Source organism: Biomphalaria glabrata, chromosome 13 (genome assembly GCF_947242115.1).
Source record: "Biomphalaria glabrata chromosome 13, xgBioGlab47.1, whole genome shotgun sequence".
In the NCBI taxonomy this organism is placed as follows: domain Eukaryota; kingdom Metazoa; phylum Mollusca; class Gastropoda; family Planorbidae; genus Biomphalaria; species Biomphalaria glabrata.
Genome location: NC_074723.1, coordinates 34,116,086 through 34,133,872, shown reverse-complemented (window position 1 = coordinate 34,133,872; position 17,787 = coordinate 34,116,086). Strand labels below are relative to the sequence as shown.

General features: G+C 37.1%; 1 protein-coding gene across 1 annotated transcript in view; it reads left to right on the top strand.

The window, feature by feature from the left end:
- LOC106062876 (urease subunit alpha-like) overlaps positions 1-17,787 on the top strand; it is a 42,958-nt gene that overhangs the window by 2,701 nt on the left and 22,470 nt on the right. The window contains exons 2-15 of the mRNA XM_056008717.1: positions 13-155; positions 1,077-1,143; positions 2,259-2,341; positions 3,776-3,886; positions 5,369-5,509; positions 6,678-6,755; positions 7,000-7,079; positions 9,377-9,476; positions 10,089-10,169; positions 10,954-11,040; positions 11,602-11,727; positions 13,458-13,520; positions 14,630-14,838; positions 16,113-16,235. Coding sequence (XP_055864692.1) covers positions 30-155; positions 1,077-1,143; positions 2,259-2,341; positions 3,776-3,886; positions 5,369-5,509; positions 6,678-6,755; positions 7,000-7,079; positions 9,377-9,476; positions 10,089-10,169; positions 10,954-11,040; positions 11,602-11,727; positions 13,458-13,520; positions 14,630-14,838; positions 16,113-16,235 — 1,475 coding nt within the window. The 5' untranslated portion in view covers positions 13-29. The remainder of the gene's footprint in view (positions 1-12; positions 156-1,076; positions 1,144-2,258; positions 2,342-3,775; positions 3,887-5,368; positions 5,510-6,677; positions 6,756-6,999; positions 7,080-9,376; positions 9,477-10,088; positions 10,170-10,953; positions 11,041-11,601; positions 11,728-13,457; positions 13,521-14,629; positions 14,839-16,112; positions 16,236-17,787) is intronic.

Sequence of the window (17,787 nt, the reverse complement as noted above, 5' to 3'; positions counted from 1 at the left end):
CTATTTGAATAGTGAAGAGAAAGAAAAAGATGCGCTTATTGCCCAGAGAGCTTGACTGCCTGCTTGTCTTCCACGCTGGCTCCTTGGCGCAGAAACGGCTTGCGAGAGGCTTGAAGTTGAACCAGCCTGAAGCAACAGCACTCATAGCAGCAGTGGTGAGTATTGTGAGGAGATTGCTCGTGGTTGTAACAGTAGAGCGCAATACGAACAAAGACTTAGCCAACTGATACAAACACTAAAGCCAAATTACTACGCATCAATATCCACGAGATACCAAAAGTAGTCCTAGTGTGACCTAGACAAATACATTTCATTTATAAAATTGAAATCTACTTATTAAAATCTGTAAAAGAGAAGCTCCAAGTCTTTAGTAATTAGCCTCAGAGCTCCATTTTGATATAGTTTGACTCCAAATATCCCTTTAGGTGGCTGAGTGGTAAAGCTAGATCACAAGGTCTGAAAGGAAAACGTTTTTTTTTTTAATAGTCTTTAGTAACTAGACAAAGAAATTTAGAGCGCCTTTTTGAAAATCTCTTGACTCTAAATGTCCTTTAGAATAAGCGAAAGATCTTAAAATCTTTTTTTATATGAAGATGCAAACAGAAAATACCACAACAAAAAAAACTAGAAATCTAATGTATGAATTAGATGACAGATCAAAAATGTATTTATAGAATAAAGTTAAGGGCTAATTATATTATGTTTACATTGTTTACAGTGTGGGAAGCGTGGTCGAGAGGCTAAGTGCGCTTGAACTTGGCTTGGCTTGGCTACCTAGAAGGGGGCTCGAGGTTCGAAAACCGACTCGGACAGAGTTGTGTTTACTGAGCGCCTCAAGGCAGCACGGAAAACTAACTCCTAGATACCCCCTCCCCCCCACCGGTCCATAAATGAGATTGGACCAAAAGCGCTCTGAGCATGCTATAAGCATGAATGTAGCGCTATATAAAAGCTATAATAATAATTATTAGTTAAAGACCAAATCTCCAACTGTTATCTATGTATGTTTGTTTTATGGTTTGCTTTATTAATATAAAATAGTATATAGTAATAAACTGCTTTTTTTTTTTTCTTAGATGCAAGAAATGGCTCGAGATGGCTTTAGGGTAATGGATCTCATGGAAAAAGGAAGATTGATCTTAGGTACAAGTCTTTTTCATCAATCTTACAATTGAGGTTCCAAAAATGTTTTTATCTTACTCATAGAAATGAATAGTAGGCGCGGTGGCTGAGCTGTAAAGCGCTTGGATTCTGAATCGGGGGTCCCGGGTTCGAATCCTGGGATTTTTATTTCGGGGTCCTTGGGCGCCTTATGCTGGCCACATGGCACCCTCGTTAACCGTAGACCACAGAATCAGATGACCATCATCTGCTCTATAGACCACAAGGTCTGAAAGGGTGAACTTTACTACTTTTTTTATAGATATGAATAGAGTTTACTGCCAGCGAGCATGTAGAAGCAAAACATACTATTATTAAGAAACTGAAGTTACCTTTGTAGTTTAGAAGTATTTAGGCGAGACTCAAGTGTAATAGGGAGTAATTTAAATGAATAGGGGATAGGTAGAAAGCTATTTAGTATCTTGGTTATATCACCTTCACCTATCTCTTAGTCTGTTGGACCATTGGGGGCGTATTTATCCATTCCTCTCTTGTCTTTTGCCTTGGATGGAACCTCTTTCAATGGCAGGCCTGTCCTTTTTTTCAATGTTGTCTTCCCATCGCTTTCTCTGTCAGCCTCTTCCTCTTCCTGGTACTGTTCCCTGTAGGAAGGTCTTTGCGAGCACCGAAGACCTTAAAATATATCCATAGAGTTTTGGTTTGCGTTTTTTTACAATAGTTAGCAGGTCATCGTGGGGTCCAATCGCTGTGGTAGCCCTCTGTCCAATCTTTTAGTTTGTGATGCGGTCTTTAAATATGATGCCTAGGATCTTTCTGTAGCATCTCAATTCCAGTGCTAGGATCCTCCTCTCTAGCTCTGCAGTCAGCGTCTAAAGACTCACAAGCATATATGCATGTGGCCTTGACTAGAAATTGCATCAAACTGATTTTGGTGTTGTTTAAATATCATTTTATATTATGTTTATTTAGCTACTTTATCAACTTTATTTTAATTATGCACAAGCTGTTACTGATGGAATGGCACAGAAGTAAACTTTCTAAGCTGTCGGAAAAAAAAATTATACAAGGAAAACGTTTCATGTTACTATTAAAGAATTCTTACTATCAGACTAACTTCCACTTAATGTTTCTTAAAGGTAGAAACCAGGTGCTGCCAGGCGTGTCTGAAATGATCAAAGAAGTTCAAATCGAGGCTACATTCCCAGACGGCACAAAACTGGTAATTAAATCTTCTAGCTCGTTGGAAGGATGAGAGATGATTTTTTTTTTTAAATTAAAAAACGATTCTTACTATAAAATATAAACGCAACTCCAGACGCTTTTGTTTCTATAGACAACCTGGCTATCCGTATATTCATTTATCTATCCAAGCATTTGTCCATCTATCCATCTTTCAATCCATCTATCCATCCAATTATCTGTCCCTCTTTCTGTACTTTCTGCCTCTCTCAGCCTCTTATATTATCTCCTCTTAATCTTTCTCTGTCTCTCTCTGTTTCTCTCTCTCTCTGTTACTCTCTTTCTGTTTTTCTCTCTCTCTCTCTCACACTCTCTTTTTTTCTGTTTCTCTATCTCTCTCACTGTTTCTCCCTCTCTCTTTCTGTTTCTCTCTCTCTGTTTTTCTCTCTCTCTGTTTTTCTCTCTTTTTTTTGTTTCTCTCTCTCTCACTCTCTTTTTTATCTGTTTCTCTATCTCTCTCACTGTTTCTCCCTCTCTCTTTCTGTTTCTCTCTCTCTGTTTCTCTCTCTCGCTCTCTGTTTCTCCCTCTTTCTTTCTTTTTCTCTCTCTCTGTTTCTCTCTCTCTGTTTCTCTCTCTCTCTGTTTCTCCCTCTTTCTCTCTGTTTCTCCCTCTTTCTTTCTGTTTCTCTCTCTCTGTTTCTCTCTCACTGTTTCTCCCTCTTTCTCTCTGTTTCTCCCTCTTTCTTTCTGTTTCTCTCTCTCTGTTTCTCTCTCTTTTTTTTGTTTCTCTTTCTCTGTTTATCTCTCTCTCTGTTTCTCTCTCCCTTTCTGTTTCTCTCTCTCTGTTTCTCTCTCTCTCTCTCTCTCTCTCTCTCTCTCTCTCTCTCTCTCTCTCTCTCTCTCTCTCTCTCTCTCTCTCTCTGTTTTCCCTCTCTCTTTCTGTTTCTCTCTCTCTGTTTCTCTCTCTCTCTTTCTGTTTCTCTCTCTCTGTTTCTCTCTCTCTCTCTCTCTCTGTTTTTCTCTCTTTTTTGTTTCTCTCTTTTGTTTTTCTCTCTCTGTTTATCTCTCTCTCTGTTTCTCTCTCTCTCTCTCTCTTTCCTTCTGTTTCTCTCTCTCTCTTTCTGTTTCTCTCTCTTTCTGTTTCTCTCTCTTTCTGTTTCTCTCTTTCCTTCTGTTTCTCTCTCTCTTTCTGTTTCTCTCTCTTTCTGTTTCTCTCTCTTTCTGTTTCTCTCTCTCTCTGTTTCTCTCTCTCTTTGCTCAAATGACAGTATCTCCTTGAATTAGTCTCTGAGTTACTCTCTTGCTGTCAGGCTACGTGAGTTCGAGTCTCTCAGGTGTAAATCTCTCTCTTTGACCCTCTCTCTTTTCTGTTGGTCTGTCTCAGAAAAAGACATAGAATCAGAGAGACATAATTATTGACTTTCTGGTGTGTCTTTGTGTGTCTTTGTACAATGGTGACTTCCTTTCAACACAGGTGACAGTTCACAGCCCAATAGTCCGAGAAGACGGTGATCTAGACCTTGCCTTGTACGGCAGTTTTCTTCCTTCACCCACTGAGTTCAAAGAAACCCTAAATTCATCTGAGGTAAGGTTTTGCCCTACGGGGTAGGTAATATGTGTTTAATTTGGTGGCCGAGAGGCCAAGTGCGCTTGAACTTGGCTTGGCTTGGCTGCATAGAAGGGGGCTCAAAGTTCGACACCCGACTCGGGCAGAGTTGTGTTTACTGAGCGCCTAAAGGCAGCACGAAAAAACCAACTCCTAGATACCCCCTCCCCCCAACTGGTCCACAAATGAGATTGGACCAAAAGCGCTCTAAGCATGCTATAAGCATGAAAGTAGCGCTATATGAATGTTACAACTTATCTTTATAGGTAAAAAAAAAAAAAAAAGACTTATATAGATATCTTTATAATAATAAAACGGGTGACAGGTCTTGTGGTTAGCGTTATATACTGGCGTCTCGATGGTTCCCTCATTTGGCTAGAGGTTCCTGCCAAGAAGGAGAAACATAAAATTGTTAAAAATAAAATCGAAACGGAATAAAAAAGTTAATTGGTCTATGTTATCCCTTCATATACATTTGAAATCGAAGTGTCTGATTTAATTGCCTTGTACTTTCAAGGGCTTCACAAATCCGGTGGCGTCACTAGGGTGGGTGTCACGTGGTGCGGCCCGAACCACACGAATTTTTTTTTTAAAGTGACGCCTCTGATAACATTTATACCGTATAACTTCTTGCATTTGGAGACAATCGAACCGAGACCTAAGCAGCTTTAGTATGCATTATGAGGAGAGGTCCGAGGGGTCCAATTACTCCGCGTCACGGGCAGGATGTGGTCTACGGGTCGTAGTTTGGGCATTATTGGTTATATTACTGGTTAAATAAAAAGACTATGAAAAAAATAGATCTCCATTTTTAATTTGTAGAAAAAAAATTGATTCATACCTTTCAACAAAGGTAATATCAATTCACTCTGTCTGTTGGGTACAATTTTTTTGCACGTCATTTCTCCCACAGCCATTTTCGGATCAAGCTGAAACTTTTGTACACACTTATTGTACATACCAAAACATGAATCAATTAACCAATTAGTTAATTAATTATTGTTAATTATTTATTTGTTTTGGTATCTAAAAAGGGAAATTAATGCTACTTGACTGTATATGAGGAATTCTAGTTCCTCGAATTATAATTTGTACATTTTTTTTTCTCTTCCGATTCCCATTCTCAGATTAAATTTTAATTTTGCTAATTTATTTATAGTCGATTTTCAAGTAGGTAAAGTAAAGGTTCGTTGTGCTGACCACGTGACACCCTGCTTAGTAACCGTGTAACCGTTGGCCAAAGAAACAGATGACCTTTACATTATTTGCTCTTTAGATTATAAGGTCTGAAAGGGAACATTACGTTGAAAGTTCATGAATCAATAGAAAAAAAGAAAAAAAAAAAAAGAAGTGAATCAAGTGTTTGTTTATTATTTTGTTTCATATAGGCAAAAGGACATTAATCCTGTAATATTGAGATATGTTATTGGTTAAAAAAATATATTTTTTAAAAAATCCCAGGCTGAAGATAAACAACATATCAAGTGTCCCTTGGACGTCACACCAGGAGAACTTATTGTCCAACCAGGAACCATAACTATCAATGAAGGGAAACAATCCACGCTTCTTGATGTAGTTAGCTTCTGTGATAGACCGGTACAGGTAAGTTGTATCTTCTTCTTTCCCTTGACCCAGACAGTTTCCTATTGGTGAGGAGGGTATTAGGGTCGAAATGATAACTTTCTAGTTGCTATTTAACAATTAGGAGAAATCTTAGTCCCACTAGCAACTCTTACCTCAGGTCTTTTAATATGCACATTTTCTAAAGCTCATTTAAAACATAGTCTTACAGTTAAGATAAGGGCTTTTGCATAAAAAAATGTGGTACACCCTCTCCCACATACTACACTATCAATTGCATTATTTCTCTCTCTCTCTCTCTCTCTGAATATGTTTCTCATGTCTTGTCTGTGTTTTCCCTCCATCACTATGTCTCTCCTGCTCCCTCACAGTCTCTCTCTGAATCTCTATCTTTTTCAGAACCTAGTCCCCCTCTGGTAATATCGCAGTATCGAATCAATAATCTTTTCCTTTCTCCAAAGGTCAAACCAGCTTAACCTTGTGCTTTGCCTGCTGCATAAAACAATTTTATCAATCCTAGCAAAATGGATTCTCCGTTTGACTACAACAGTCAACCAAAATATCACTAACATACAATACCATAAAACTTACGTTCAATGAGACTATTTCTGTATACAAAAACAATTACTTACGAGATTTATATATCAGATCACTCTGTCTGTCTGTCTGTAAAACGTTGGAACAAGTTATTTCTCCCACATCCATTGTCGGGTCATGTTGAAATTTGAATACTTGAATCAATTAAAAAAACATAACTAGTAAATTAATTACTGGGTATTAATTATCTTGTTTGATCCCAAATAAAGCTATGGTAAAATATGTTAGGTTCTTATCCTCTTAAATAATTGTACACTTTATTTCTTTGACACCTATTGTCGGATCAAGCAAATGTTTGTTTAAAATTATTTATTGTACCTAATAAAACATGAACAATTAATAAATTAACTGAAAGTTAGTCAATTAATTATTGGTAATGAATAATGCTGACATCGAAAAAGGAAAATAACTTCTACATTATTGAGATATACAATTGAAAGTTTGAAGTTCTTACTCTTAGAAAAAAGTTGTTAATATGTTTTCTAAATGGATTTTTTATTTTTATTTTGCTAGTTTAAAGTTGCATTTCTAAATACTTTCATTCTATTCTTAATTTAACAGTGATGAAATATTTTCATTTTAAACTATTTAGATTGGGAGCCATTACCATATTATTGAAACAAACAAGTTCTTAACATTTGACAGAGAGGCTGCCTACGGTAAAAGACTGGTAAGTAGGTTTGTTTTTCTTTTCTTTGAGAATGAGACAACTGCTGAATCACATTTAAAAAATATTTTAAATGTACGCTGAGAGATTATGTCATCTGTTTTCAGTTTCCTAAAAGATGTTAATACTTTGTTACTATGTATAGCCCTGAATTCAAAAGTTCTGTTTCGATGTTACGGTATTAAATCAAAGAGTTACAGTGCAGCTAATATCTGAACTGAGAAAGCAATTTGTTTTTAAATTTCAGAATATTCCATCTGGCACATCAGTTCGATTTGAACCTGGGAGTGTGAAGACTGTGAAGCTGATCGATATTGGAGGCAATAAGTAAGATCAAGTTTGCTTTTATTTTGATCTAGATCAGGGGTTCTCAACCTGTGGGTCGCGACCCCCTTGAGGGTCGATTGACGATTTGCCAGGGGTCTCCAGAGACCATCGAAAAAATGAATAGTTTTGTCTATTCTTCTATTGCTGTGTGTCTGAGAGAGGTGGGGGGGGGGGGTCGAGGCAGAGTGTGGGATTGTAAAGAGGGGTCGCCGAGCTTAAAAGGTTGAGAACGCTGATCTAGATCAAACCAGCCATTTAAAGAATAATATAAACAATGCGAAATAAATTTTCTCTAAAATCCTGGAAATATTTATTTATTTATTTGGAGATGGATTGGCGCTGCAAGGTCAAGGGGTTTATTCTTACATTCAACCATTGACCAGCGCACAATCAATGTTTGGGCAACAGACGCACAGATGAAATACAAGGGATAATTTATTTAGTTCGAGATATGTAAAATGATTTATTAAATGAAAATGGAAAAAACCAGACCCTCCCCCCCAATCTATCAAAATCGGGGGGGGGGGGGGGAAATTACCGGTCAAACCAAGCATCTCCAATACCTCGATTACTATTCCACACAGAATACAGTAGCATATATCTCCCTGGCTTCTCTGTCAAATCTTTCATTAATTGATTGGTTGGATTATTTTAATTTAATGAAGCTATGATGATATCATTTGAAAATGTTGGTCGAATGATGTTCATTTTAAGAAGTTGACTGGACAATGTTCATTTGAAGAAGCTGGTTTGATGATGTTTATTTGAAGATGTTGGTTAGGTGATGTTTATTTGAAGAAGCTGGTTAATGTGCCTTTGAAGATGTTGGTTAGATGATGTTTATTTGAAGAAGCTGGTTTATGTTCCTTTGAAGATGTTGGTTAGATGATGTTTATTTGAAGAAGCTGGTTTATGTTCCTTTGAAGATGTTGGTTAGATGATATTTATTTGAAGAAGCTGGTTTATGTTCCTTTGAAGATGTTGGTTAGAGGATGTTTATTTGAAGAAGCTGGTTAGATGATGTTTAGTTGAAGAAGCTGGTTTATGTTCCTTTGAAGATGTTGATTAGATGATGTTTATTTGAAGAAGCTGGTTTATGTTCCTTTGAAGATGTTGGCTAGATGATGTTTAGTTGAAGAAGCTGGTTTATGTTCCTTTGAAGAAGCTGGTTTGATTATGTTCATTTGAAAAAGTTGGTTTGAATGTGTTCATTTGAACAAGCTGGTTAGATGATGTTCATTTCATAAAGCTGGTTTGATTGTGTTCATTTGAAGAAGCTGATTAGATGATGTTCATTTGAAGAAGCTGGTTTGATTGTGTTCATTTGAACAAGCTGGTTTGATTGTGTTCATTTGAAGAAGCTGGTTTGATTATGTTCATTTAAAAAAGTTTGTTAGATGATGTTCATTTGAACAAGTTGGTTTGATTGTGTTCATTTGAAGAAGCTGATTAGATGATATTTATTTGAAGAAGCTGGTTTGATTATGTTCATTTAAAAAAGCTGGTTTGATTATGTTCATTTTAAAAAGCTGGTTTGATTATGTTCATTTAAAAAAGCTGGTTTGATTATGTTCATTTAAAAAAGCTGGTTTGATTATGTTCATTTGAAGAAGCTGATTAGATGATGTTCATTTGAAGAAGCTGATTAGATGATGTTCATTTGAAGAAGCTGATTAGATGATGTTCATTTGAAGAAGCTGATTAGATGGTGTTCATTTAAAGAAGCTGGTTTGATTATGTTCATTTAAAAAAGTTGGTTAGATGATGTTCATTTGAAGAAGCTGATTAGATGATGTTCATTTGAAGAAGCTGGTTTTATTATGTTCATTTAAAAAAGCTGGTTTGATTATGTTCATTTAAAAAAGCTGGTTTGATTATGTTCATTTAAAAAAGCTGGTTTGATTATGTTCATTTAAAAAAGCTGGTTTGATTATGTTCATTTAAAAAGCTGGTTTGATTATGTTCATTTAAAAAAGCTGGTTTGATTATGTTCATTTAAAAAAGCTGGTTTGATTATGTTCATTTAAAAAAGCTGGTTTGATTATGTTCATTTAAAAAAGCTGGTTTGATTAAGTTCATTTAAAAAGCTGGTTTGATGATGTTCATTTGAAGATGAAGGTTGCTTGGCTAATGCTCATTTGGATGTGTTCTTTTGAAGATTTTGTTTCAGAGATGCTCTTTTGAATAACTTCGTCTAAAAATTTCATTTGAAAATATTCCTTGAATGATTGAAGAAAATGTTCATTTGAAAATGTTCAAAACAATGTTCATGTTAAATGATACTTTTCAATGTACAGGATTGTCCGTGGAGGAAATAACTTGTGTGACGGCGCTATCGATGATCTGACCAAAGTGATGAAAAGGATTGTCAAGCATAGTTTTGGGCACAAAAAACAGGTCAGACAATGGTTCTATTATTTCATTCGTTAAAGATATTTATAAATCTTGATCAAAATGTAAACCTATAGATAATTAAACTTCATTTCTTGGCATTTAGCACAAGGAGTCTAGATAACAAAGTTCATTTTGCAATACTGTTCATTCTTTGTAATATAAAAAAAACAACAACGCATTTTAAACTATCTATTTGTCCTGGGAGTCCTGGGTTCAAATCTCGGTGAAGACTTGGATTTTGAATTTCGAGATTCTTAGGGTGCCCTTGAGTCGAACCAACTCTAGCGGGTACCGGAATTTGGGTTAGGGTTAGGATTAGGGTTAGGGTTAGTGGAAAAGTAAACGTGGTTGGGCATTGTGTTGGCCACATGACACCCTGCTAGTTAACCTAAACATAGGACCATAAAATCATCTGCCCTATATATCTCAAGATCTCATTTTTACTTCAATTTGTATTAGAAAATAAAACCCAGAAATAAATAAGCTAAAACTGTTATAGAAGTATGACACATGCATGAATTTATTTACTTTGAGACGTATCTATTTTAATGTCGATTATTCAAAAGTTTAAAATTTAGATAAAATAAAATGTTTTAAACACATTTTTTTTCCCAGGATATAATTCCTCTAGGAAAACCGGAAGTCATCTCAAGATTTCTCTACGCTAACACGTTTGGGCCAACAGTAGGAGACAAGGTAGAGGACAGTAGTTCTCACGTTCAGTGTTATCACCCATGTACATGTTAGGACGAGGTAGAGGACAGTAGTTCTCACGTTCAGTGTTATCCCCTATGAACATGTTAGGACGAGGTAGAGGACAGTAGTTCTCTCGTTCAGTGTTATCTCCCATGTACATGTTAGGACGAGGTAGAGGACAGTAGTTCTCACGTTCAGTGTTATCTCCCATGTACATGTTAGGACGAGGTAGAGGACAGTAGTTTTCACGTTCAATGTTATCCCCCATGTATAAAGGGGAAATAACCATTGTAGGTTTATGGGCACGACATGGCCAAAATAGTGCCAATGTTTTAAAACCTCAAAATATATTAAATATTTTCAGTTACAGTTTTTAATATTCAATTGATTCATTATATCAATACATTACTATTACACTCTATATATTTCTACTAGCATTAGAAATTCATTTTCATATTCCACTGAGAATGTACTGCGTGCGTTACACTCACACAAACTATTGACTGAAACAGACAAGCTTTACATTATCTTCACACATAGACGGTTGCCCAGAGTTGTGAATGAAAACATAGTCATCAAGTGGTTCCAAGTTCGAATCCAACCTATTGTTATTCCCTGCTCTGGATGTAAGGACTAGGCCGTTAGGACATTTTTATTTCTGAATGAGCACCTGAGTCTTTTAAGTCAAACCTAGAAAAAAAATATAATAATATTACTCATAATAATCACAACACTGTAGTTATAGATCTTATTTTTGACTTCTTTATTGAATTTATATTTCCAGATTCGATTAGGCGACACGAGTTTGGTTATTGAAATAGAGTTCGATTTCGCAGTCTATGGCGATGAATGCAAGTTTGGGGGTGGCAAAGTAAGTTTGTTCATTTCCCTTTATTATAAATTGTTTTACCTTTGTGGCGTAGCTAGGATGGGTCCAGGAGACTTGACCTTTTTTTTTAGGGGCCAGTGCATTTTGACAAAGTCCCCCAGGGCTTATTACGCCACTGCCATGCAATCTTGCTATTCCCGTGGAGTCAAAAAATACAAGTAAAAAATTGGTCTGGAATCTAGATGATGAAATAGATACCTTTATCAACGCCACCCTTTGATCAGGAAACATGAGCTCTTTATGTTGTGTCTGTTCTATTTATGTGTATGTTTCTGTTGTGTTGTCTTTATATGAGAAAAGAGTCCTTGTAATCACAACTAATTTCCATAAGGATCAATAAAGCAGTCTTAGTCTTTGCTTTAGTGAAAGCACGACGTGAGGCGATATGAATTTGAGATTTTTTTTACTTGTTTAAAGAGGAGTCTGCAACTTAGAAAAAAATGTATGAAAATTATTTAGACTATATTTAGTAACACCTTGTATTTCTTTATGTATTGATCAGGCCGATAAATCTCAATCTGCTTTGAACTTTACAAATAATAGGTTCTTCGTGATGGTATGGGACAAGCCTCAAGTATAGCCAGTGGTCAGGCGGTAGATACTATTATAACCAGTGCGGTCATTCTTGATGCTGAAACTGGTATTGTCAAAGCAGACATTGGGATAAAGGTAAGTTAGTTTTAAAGTTATTTAAATACTTTTGTCCCATAAAACAATTTTGCACATTACTTTGTTTCATCAACATAAACTCTCCATATTTTTAGGTCACACTACGTGTGCGTGGAATCATTCTACATAACCTCGATTTGGAATAAAATAATACGTAGGCTCAATGTGAATTTTTTGTGAAGCTTGTAGTATTTACTATCAGTGTTGTATAAGAATACAGAAGAAGCTTTGTAAGGTACTATATAACTAGGTCATTGGTCATTGTTCACAGTCACTACGCGATAGTAACTATTCCATGTTGATTATTTAGTGTGGTTATATTCATTGTTGGATTATATTTGTTAATTTGTATTATTTACAGAGTGTTATAACAACTACAGTATGCTATGGCAGTCATTGAACAAGTGATTTAAATCTTTAATTATTTAATTTATTTAACTAAATTTAATAGCATTTAGGTCAAGAAAATATTTTCAGCTCTTGTGTTTCTTCAGAATATTCAAGAAAAGAGTTGTAATGGATTATAGGCACATGCAAATCCGCATATATCATGTGATTGTGGAGACAATACATAGCCGCTTTTGTAGTCAAAACACAATCGACAGTGGCCTTTGCGTTTATACAATTTTTTTGGCTTTCGACTCTTTTGATGGGCTTCCGCCTCTTTTGATAGGCCTCATACCGCTTTTGTTTGGTAGTATCTACGGTGGATGAGTCTAAATAAAATTTAAATAATGAGTGAAGTTTATGGGCCATACCATGAAATAAATAGGGGTGAAACTAACATACACAACTCATTAGAACCTGATCTATTTATTATGTCAGAATGCTTTCGCTTTTTTGCGGCCCCTGAAAAGGGTAAATATTTTAAAAAGGTTTATCCCAATGGAAAGAACTTCGCACATAAGACTATATCAATAATTGACAAGTTATTTCCCTTATTCGATATCAAAGAAAATAATTAATAACTTTCAATGAAATGGCTTATTGATTTTTTTTTAAATTGATTTATGTTTTGTTAGGTACAATAAAGGTTTAAAGTTTCAGCTTGATCGGAGTACGCGTTAGGTAGAAAAAGCGTTAACAAATATTTAAGGGGACTAAACCCAACAAATTTAGCCATATATGTGAATACTGAAGGATAAGTTTAACTTGTTGATATGAGACAAAATAATTACCAGTAATAAACTGACTAATGGATTATTTTTTTTATTTAAATGGATTCATGTCTTGTCTATGCGAATAAATAATTGTGTGAAATTTTGACTCTTTATGAGTATGTGTGTCGGAGAAATAACGTGTACATACTTTTTACCAGGCAGTTAGACAGACAGACAGATATAAACTTTGTGAAAAGGAAAGGAACAACTTTCAGACATTGCCACCTTCTATAGAAGAAAAACTTTACGGAGAACTGCCTGATCTGGAAATCACTGAGCGGTTTATCTCAGACATAGGATTACTGATCTGAACTCTCCGACATGTACAATGTGAACGAAGAAGAATTAGAAAGACATTATTGTTTTGGAAGCAGATGACCCGTTTCTATTGCTGCTGATTATAAATAATAATGTATCTATGGTTATAATGTTTTGTTTGGTGTAATCCACACATTGTAAGAGAAATTTTCTTACGGATAATAAAGATTATTATTTTTATTTTTTTATTTTTTTTAAATGTCAAAATGAAAGCTATTTTGTCGTAAATTTCGTAAATGTCGTAAATTTCAGGATGGCAGAATCGTTGGAATCGGAAAATCTGGCAAGCCTGACGTCATGGATGGAGTGCACGAGGTAGAAACCTTGTTGTTTTCTTAGTTGTTTTTTTTTTCTGTTTTTTTTTTTTTTTTGTTTTATTCACTTTCAAGTAACGTAAATCAAGATTAGGACATGCTGGAAAAAAATAAAAGGTGCAACAATACTATATGTACTGGATGGCAGAGTGGTAAGGTGCTTGGCTTCCAAACCAGGGTCCCGAGTTCGAATCCGGGTGAAGACTACGATTTTTTTTATTTCGGAATTTTTAGGGCGCCTCTGAGTTCACCCCGCCCTAATCGGTACCTGACATTAGTTGGAGAAAAGTAAAGGCGGTTGGTCGTTGTGCTGGCCTTCACAACATCTACCCTATAGACCACAAGGTCTGAAAGGGGGAAGTTTCTTTCACTTTAAAGGCATGTGACGTTTTCGCGATTCTCGGCAATTCCCTGAAACCAATAAACTAGTACCTGATAATAGATAAAAGCTGCTTGGTTATTACAAGTAGATTGTGCTTATGTGTGTGTATGTGCGCGTGTGTGCGTGTATATGTGCGTGTGTGCGTGTGTGTGCGCGTGTGTGTGTGTGTCTGTCTCACTGAAAGCAACCAATTGTAATGGTACTTATCGTAAAAGGTGGTAGTAGGTAACCTTGTAGTCTATAGGGATATTGGTGCAAAGGTCATCTGTTTACGTGGCTCACGTTTAACGAGGGTGTCATGTGGCCAGCACAACGACCTTTCCCAACTAACGGCAGGTTCCTATTAGAGCTGTGTGGACTCAGAGGCGCCTGAAGATCCCGAAATTAATAATCCCAGTCTTCACAGGATTCGAATCGGGGACTCCCGGTTCAGAAGCCAAGCACTTTACCATTCAACCACCGCGCCTTAAAAAGGTAGTTAAGTATTGGGAAAAAATTTTGTATGTGTGTTGGTTTGGTGGTGTTTTTTTGTATAGTTCAGTAATCAGGAAACGATGCGATAATTAAAGACTCAGGGTAGTTGACTTTGAGAAGAGAAAGAGAGCATAAAGAAGTGTATATGAATACAAATATGGCAATACGAATGTGGATTAAGCTTAATTGTAATTATTTGGGAAGATTATTATCTGACATACAATGCCACGTAATCTGTGTGTGGTCTCTTCCAGAGCTTAATCATAGGGGCTTGTACTGAGGTCATATCTGGCGAGGGTTTAATCGTCACTGCTGGGGCCATAGACACACATGTCCACTTCATATGTCCGCAACTAGCCAACGAAGCTGTAGCTTCTGGAATCACCACATTGATTGGTGGAGGCACTGGGCCAGCGACTGGAACCAACGCTACAACGTGCACTCCAGGTGCTAACCATATTAGGTAAGAGATACTGTGTCGTCTACGTCAGTGTGTCTCAAACTTTTTTTCTTTTACGGAACACTCGGCTTATCTGTATATATAATTCTCTACGTCACCCAACCATGCGGGACAAGACGCATGCACGCCAACTCTCTAACCCTCGATGAAAAAGTCATGCATAGATAACTCTTTTATTTCTGCAAGTCGGACAAGAGTTACCCCACGTAACTTTCGCGGAGACATAGAGCGCGCTCAGAAAAAAAAATGGGAGGGGTGAGAACCACCCACCTCATTTCAACAACTGTGCCTTTCAGGAAAAGTACACCCGTCACTAAATAGCGCCGTATGTTACGTATTCAGGTGGTGGTCTACTAGTTAATTATTCCAGTAGATCGAGAAACAGTAGGGTTACGCAGAACAAAGATTGGGAAGAACTGGTGTACGTAAATGTTGTGCACTTCCTACTGTTCCAGATGATTAGAAATCTATGCTTCTTTGCCATTAATGTAGACTTAATTCCATGTGTCTACCGGACCTGTGTGATGAGCACTTTGCTATACGGAAGTGAGACATGGTCAACCTATTCAGGAAAAAAAAAGCTAAATATCTTCCGCCTCCGACGCCTAAGGAGGATATTTTTAAAAAGTTGGCAAGATAAAATTACCGATGAGGAAGTACTATGAAGTGTAGGGTGCCAGGACATCCTCTCTGTTATCAGCAGCAGACGCCTAGGCTGGCTTGGCCATGTTCATAGAATGCCTCAATGTCGCTTTCCACAAGACATTCTGGTGATCTAACAGAAGGCAGAAAGGCTGCTGACCGTAAACTTTTAAAGTATACGGATGTATGCAAACGGGACATGAAGCTCTTCAAAATCGACACCAACAGCTGTGACAAAGTGGCACTGGATAGATTGAGAGCGAGCATAACGGAAGGTTCCCGGATTGCAGATGCCATACACAACAGTAGTAGAGGGAAGAGTAAATATGCAGAGACGCCTGGTGATTACTTATGCCCAACCTGTGCAGGCAGCTGTGTATCATGGAAAAGTACGATTTACAAATCAAAATGTCAATTCTCGCGTATTGAAGCATTTAATAATTACGGTATAAAAGCAATCAATTGCTGTGAGCAATTATACATATATAAATACAGCTAGATCCATATCAATATTCATTAAAAGTATTTTCTAGTACGAATCTAACATATTATTATTAAATTACATGCTTATGTTTAATAATTTATTAGCCAAATAATTCATTTTAATTTTAAAGTTTATGTTTGTTTTTCCTAAGGCATATGATGCAGTCCACCGATTGCTTCCCTTTGAACTTTGGTTTCACTGGTAAAGGAAACACAACCGACACTGAGAAAGTCTCCGAGGAATTGTGGGAACAGATAAAAGCCGGGGTTATCGGGTATATTTTCATTATTTGTATTTTCAAATAATTAGCAAACGTCAAAATCGTTTCGTCTTTATTAACTTCCTATTTTTTTCAAGTAGCTTATAATTCATTTTTAATTTTCTACAGATGTTTTAACGTTATATATTTATTTATTGTCAAGGCTTATTCAGGCAACCCGCTGTAAGATACAATAGCGCTTTAATTAAAAATTGTTATATTTGCATATACTAAAAAAACTATGCTGCCGATAAGCTACTTTCTCGAATATTTTGTTCATACATTACTGCTCAATGTTAGTTGCAAAGCTTAAAACAATCCGGAAATAATGTGGAAAAAATCAAACATAGCCGTCGATACTCAAGTCGCAGCGTGGCCTTAGAGTCTATTTAACTCTAATGGGTGCCTGGCATTACATTGGGAAAGTAAAGACAGTATTTGGTTTGCTTGTAACATGAAACCTCCCTTATCCGTGGGTCCTTCTAACAGCTGACTTAAGAATCATCCGCACTGAAGATCGGTATGAAATTGATAGTTTACCAAATTAAAATAATCACAAGAAATAATATCTACATAATTATTGTCTTACATGTGCTTGTTCTTCCCTGGTGTCTTTCGAGCATGGAACGAGTTGCCTGAATCGGCCAAGAAGATCAATTACTTAGCAGAGTCTACGTCTCATTAACATGGAAGACACACAGTCTGTAATTTATAAGATATGATAATATCTGCATTCAAAATAGAAAGTAGAGAGTTAAGCAAAACATAGCATCTAAAAAATGAAAAAAATAGTCTCCCGACAGCTTTCTTAAAAAGCTACCTCCCCCAGACCTCCCTCCTACCAAACTCTTTCCTCCCGACTTTCCACCTTAAGACCGACCTCTTCCCAGCTTCCCTCTTATCGATCTTTCTCCTGACGACCTACCTCCTGACGATCTCCCCCCCCCCTAACGATCTCCCCCCCCTAACGACCTTCCCCCTAAAAACCACACTCCTAACGACCACTCTCCTAACGACCACTCTCCTAACGACCACTCTCCTAACGACCACTCTCCTAACGACCACTCTGATAACGACCTTCCCCCTAACTACCACACTCCTAACGACCACACTCCTAACGACCACTCTCCTAACGACCACACTCCTAACGACCACTCTCCTAACGACCACTCTCCTAACGACCACTCTCCTAACGACCTGTTTCCTAACGACTACTCTCCTAACGACCAATCTCCTAACGACCACACTCCTAACGACCACATTCCTAACGACCACTCTCCTAACGACCAATCTCCTAACGACCACACTCCTAACGACCACATTCCTAACGACCACTCTCCTAACGACCACACTCCTAACGACCACTCTCCTAACGACCACTCTCCTAACGACCACACTCCTAACGACCACACTCCTAACGACCACACTCCTAACGACCACTCTCCTAACGACCACTCTCCTAACGACCACACTCCTAACGACCACACTCCTACCGACCACTCTTCTAACGACCACTCTTCTAACGACCACTCTCCTAACGACCACTCTCCTAACGACCACTCTCCTA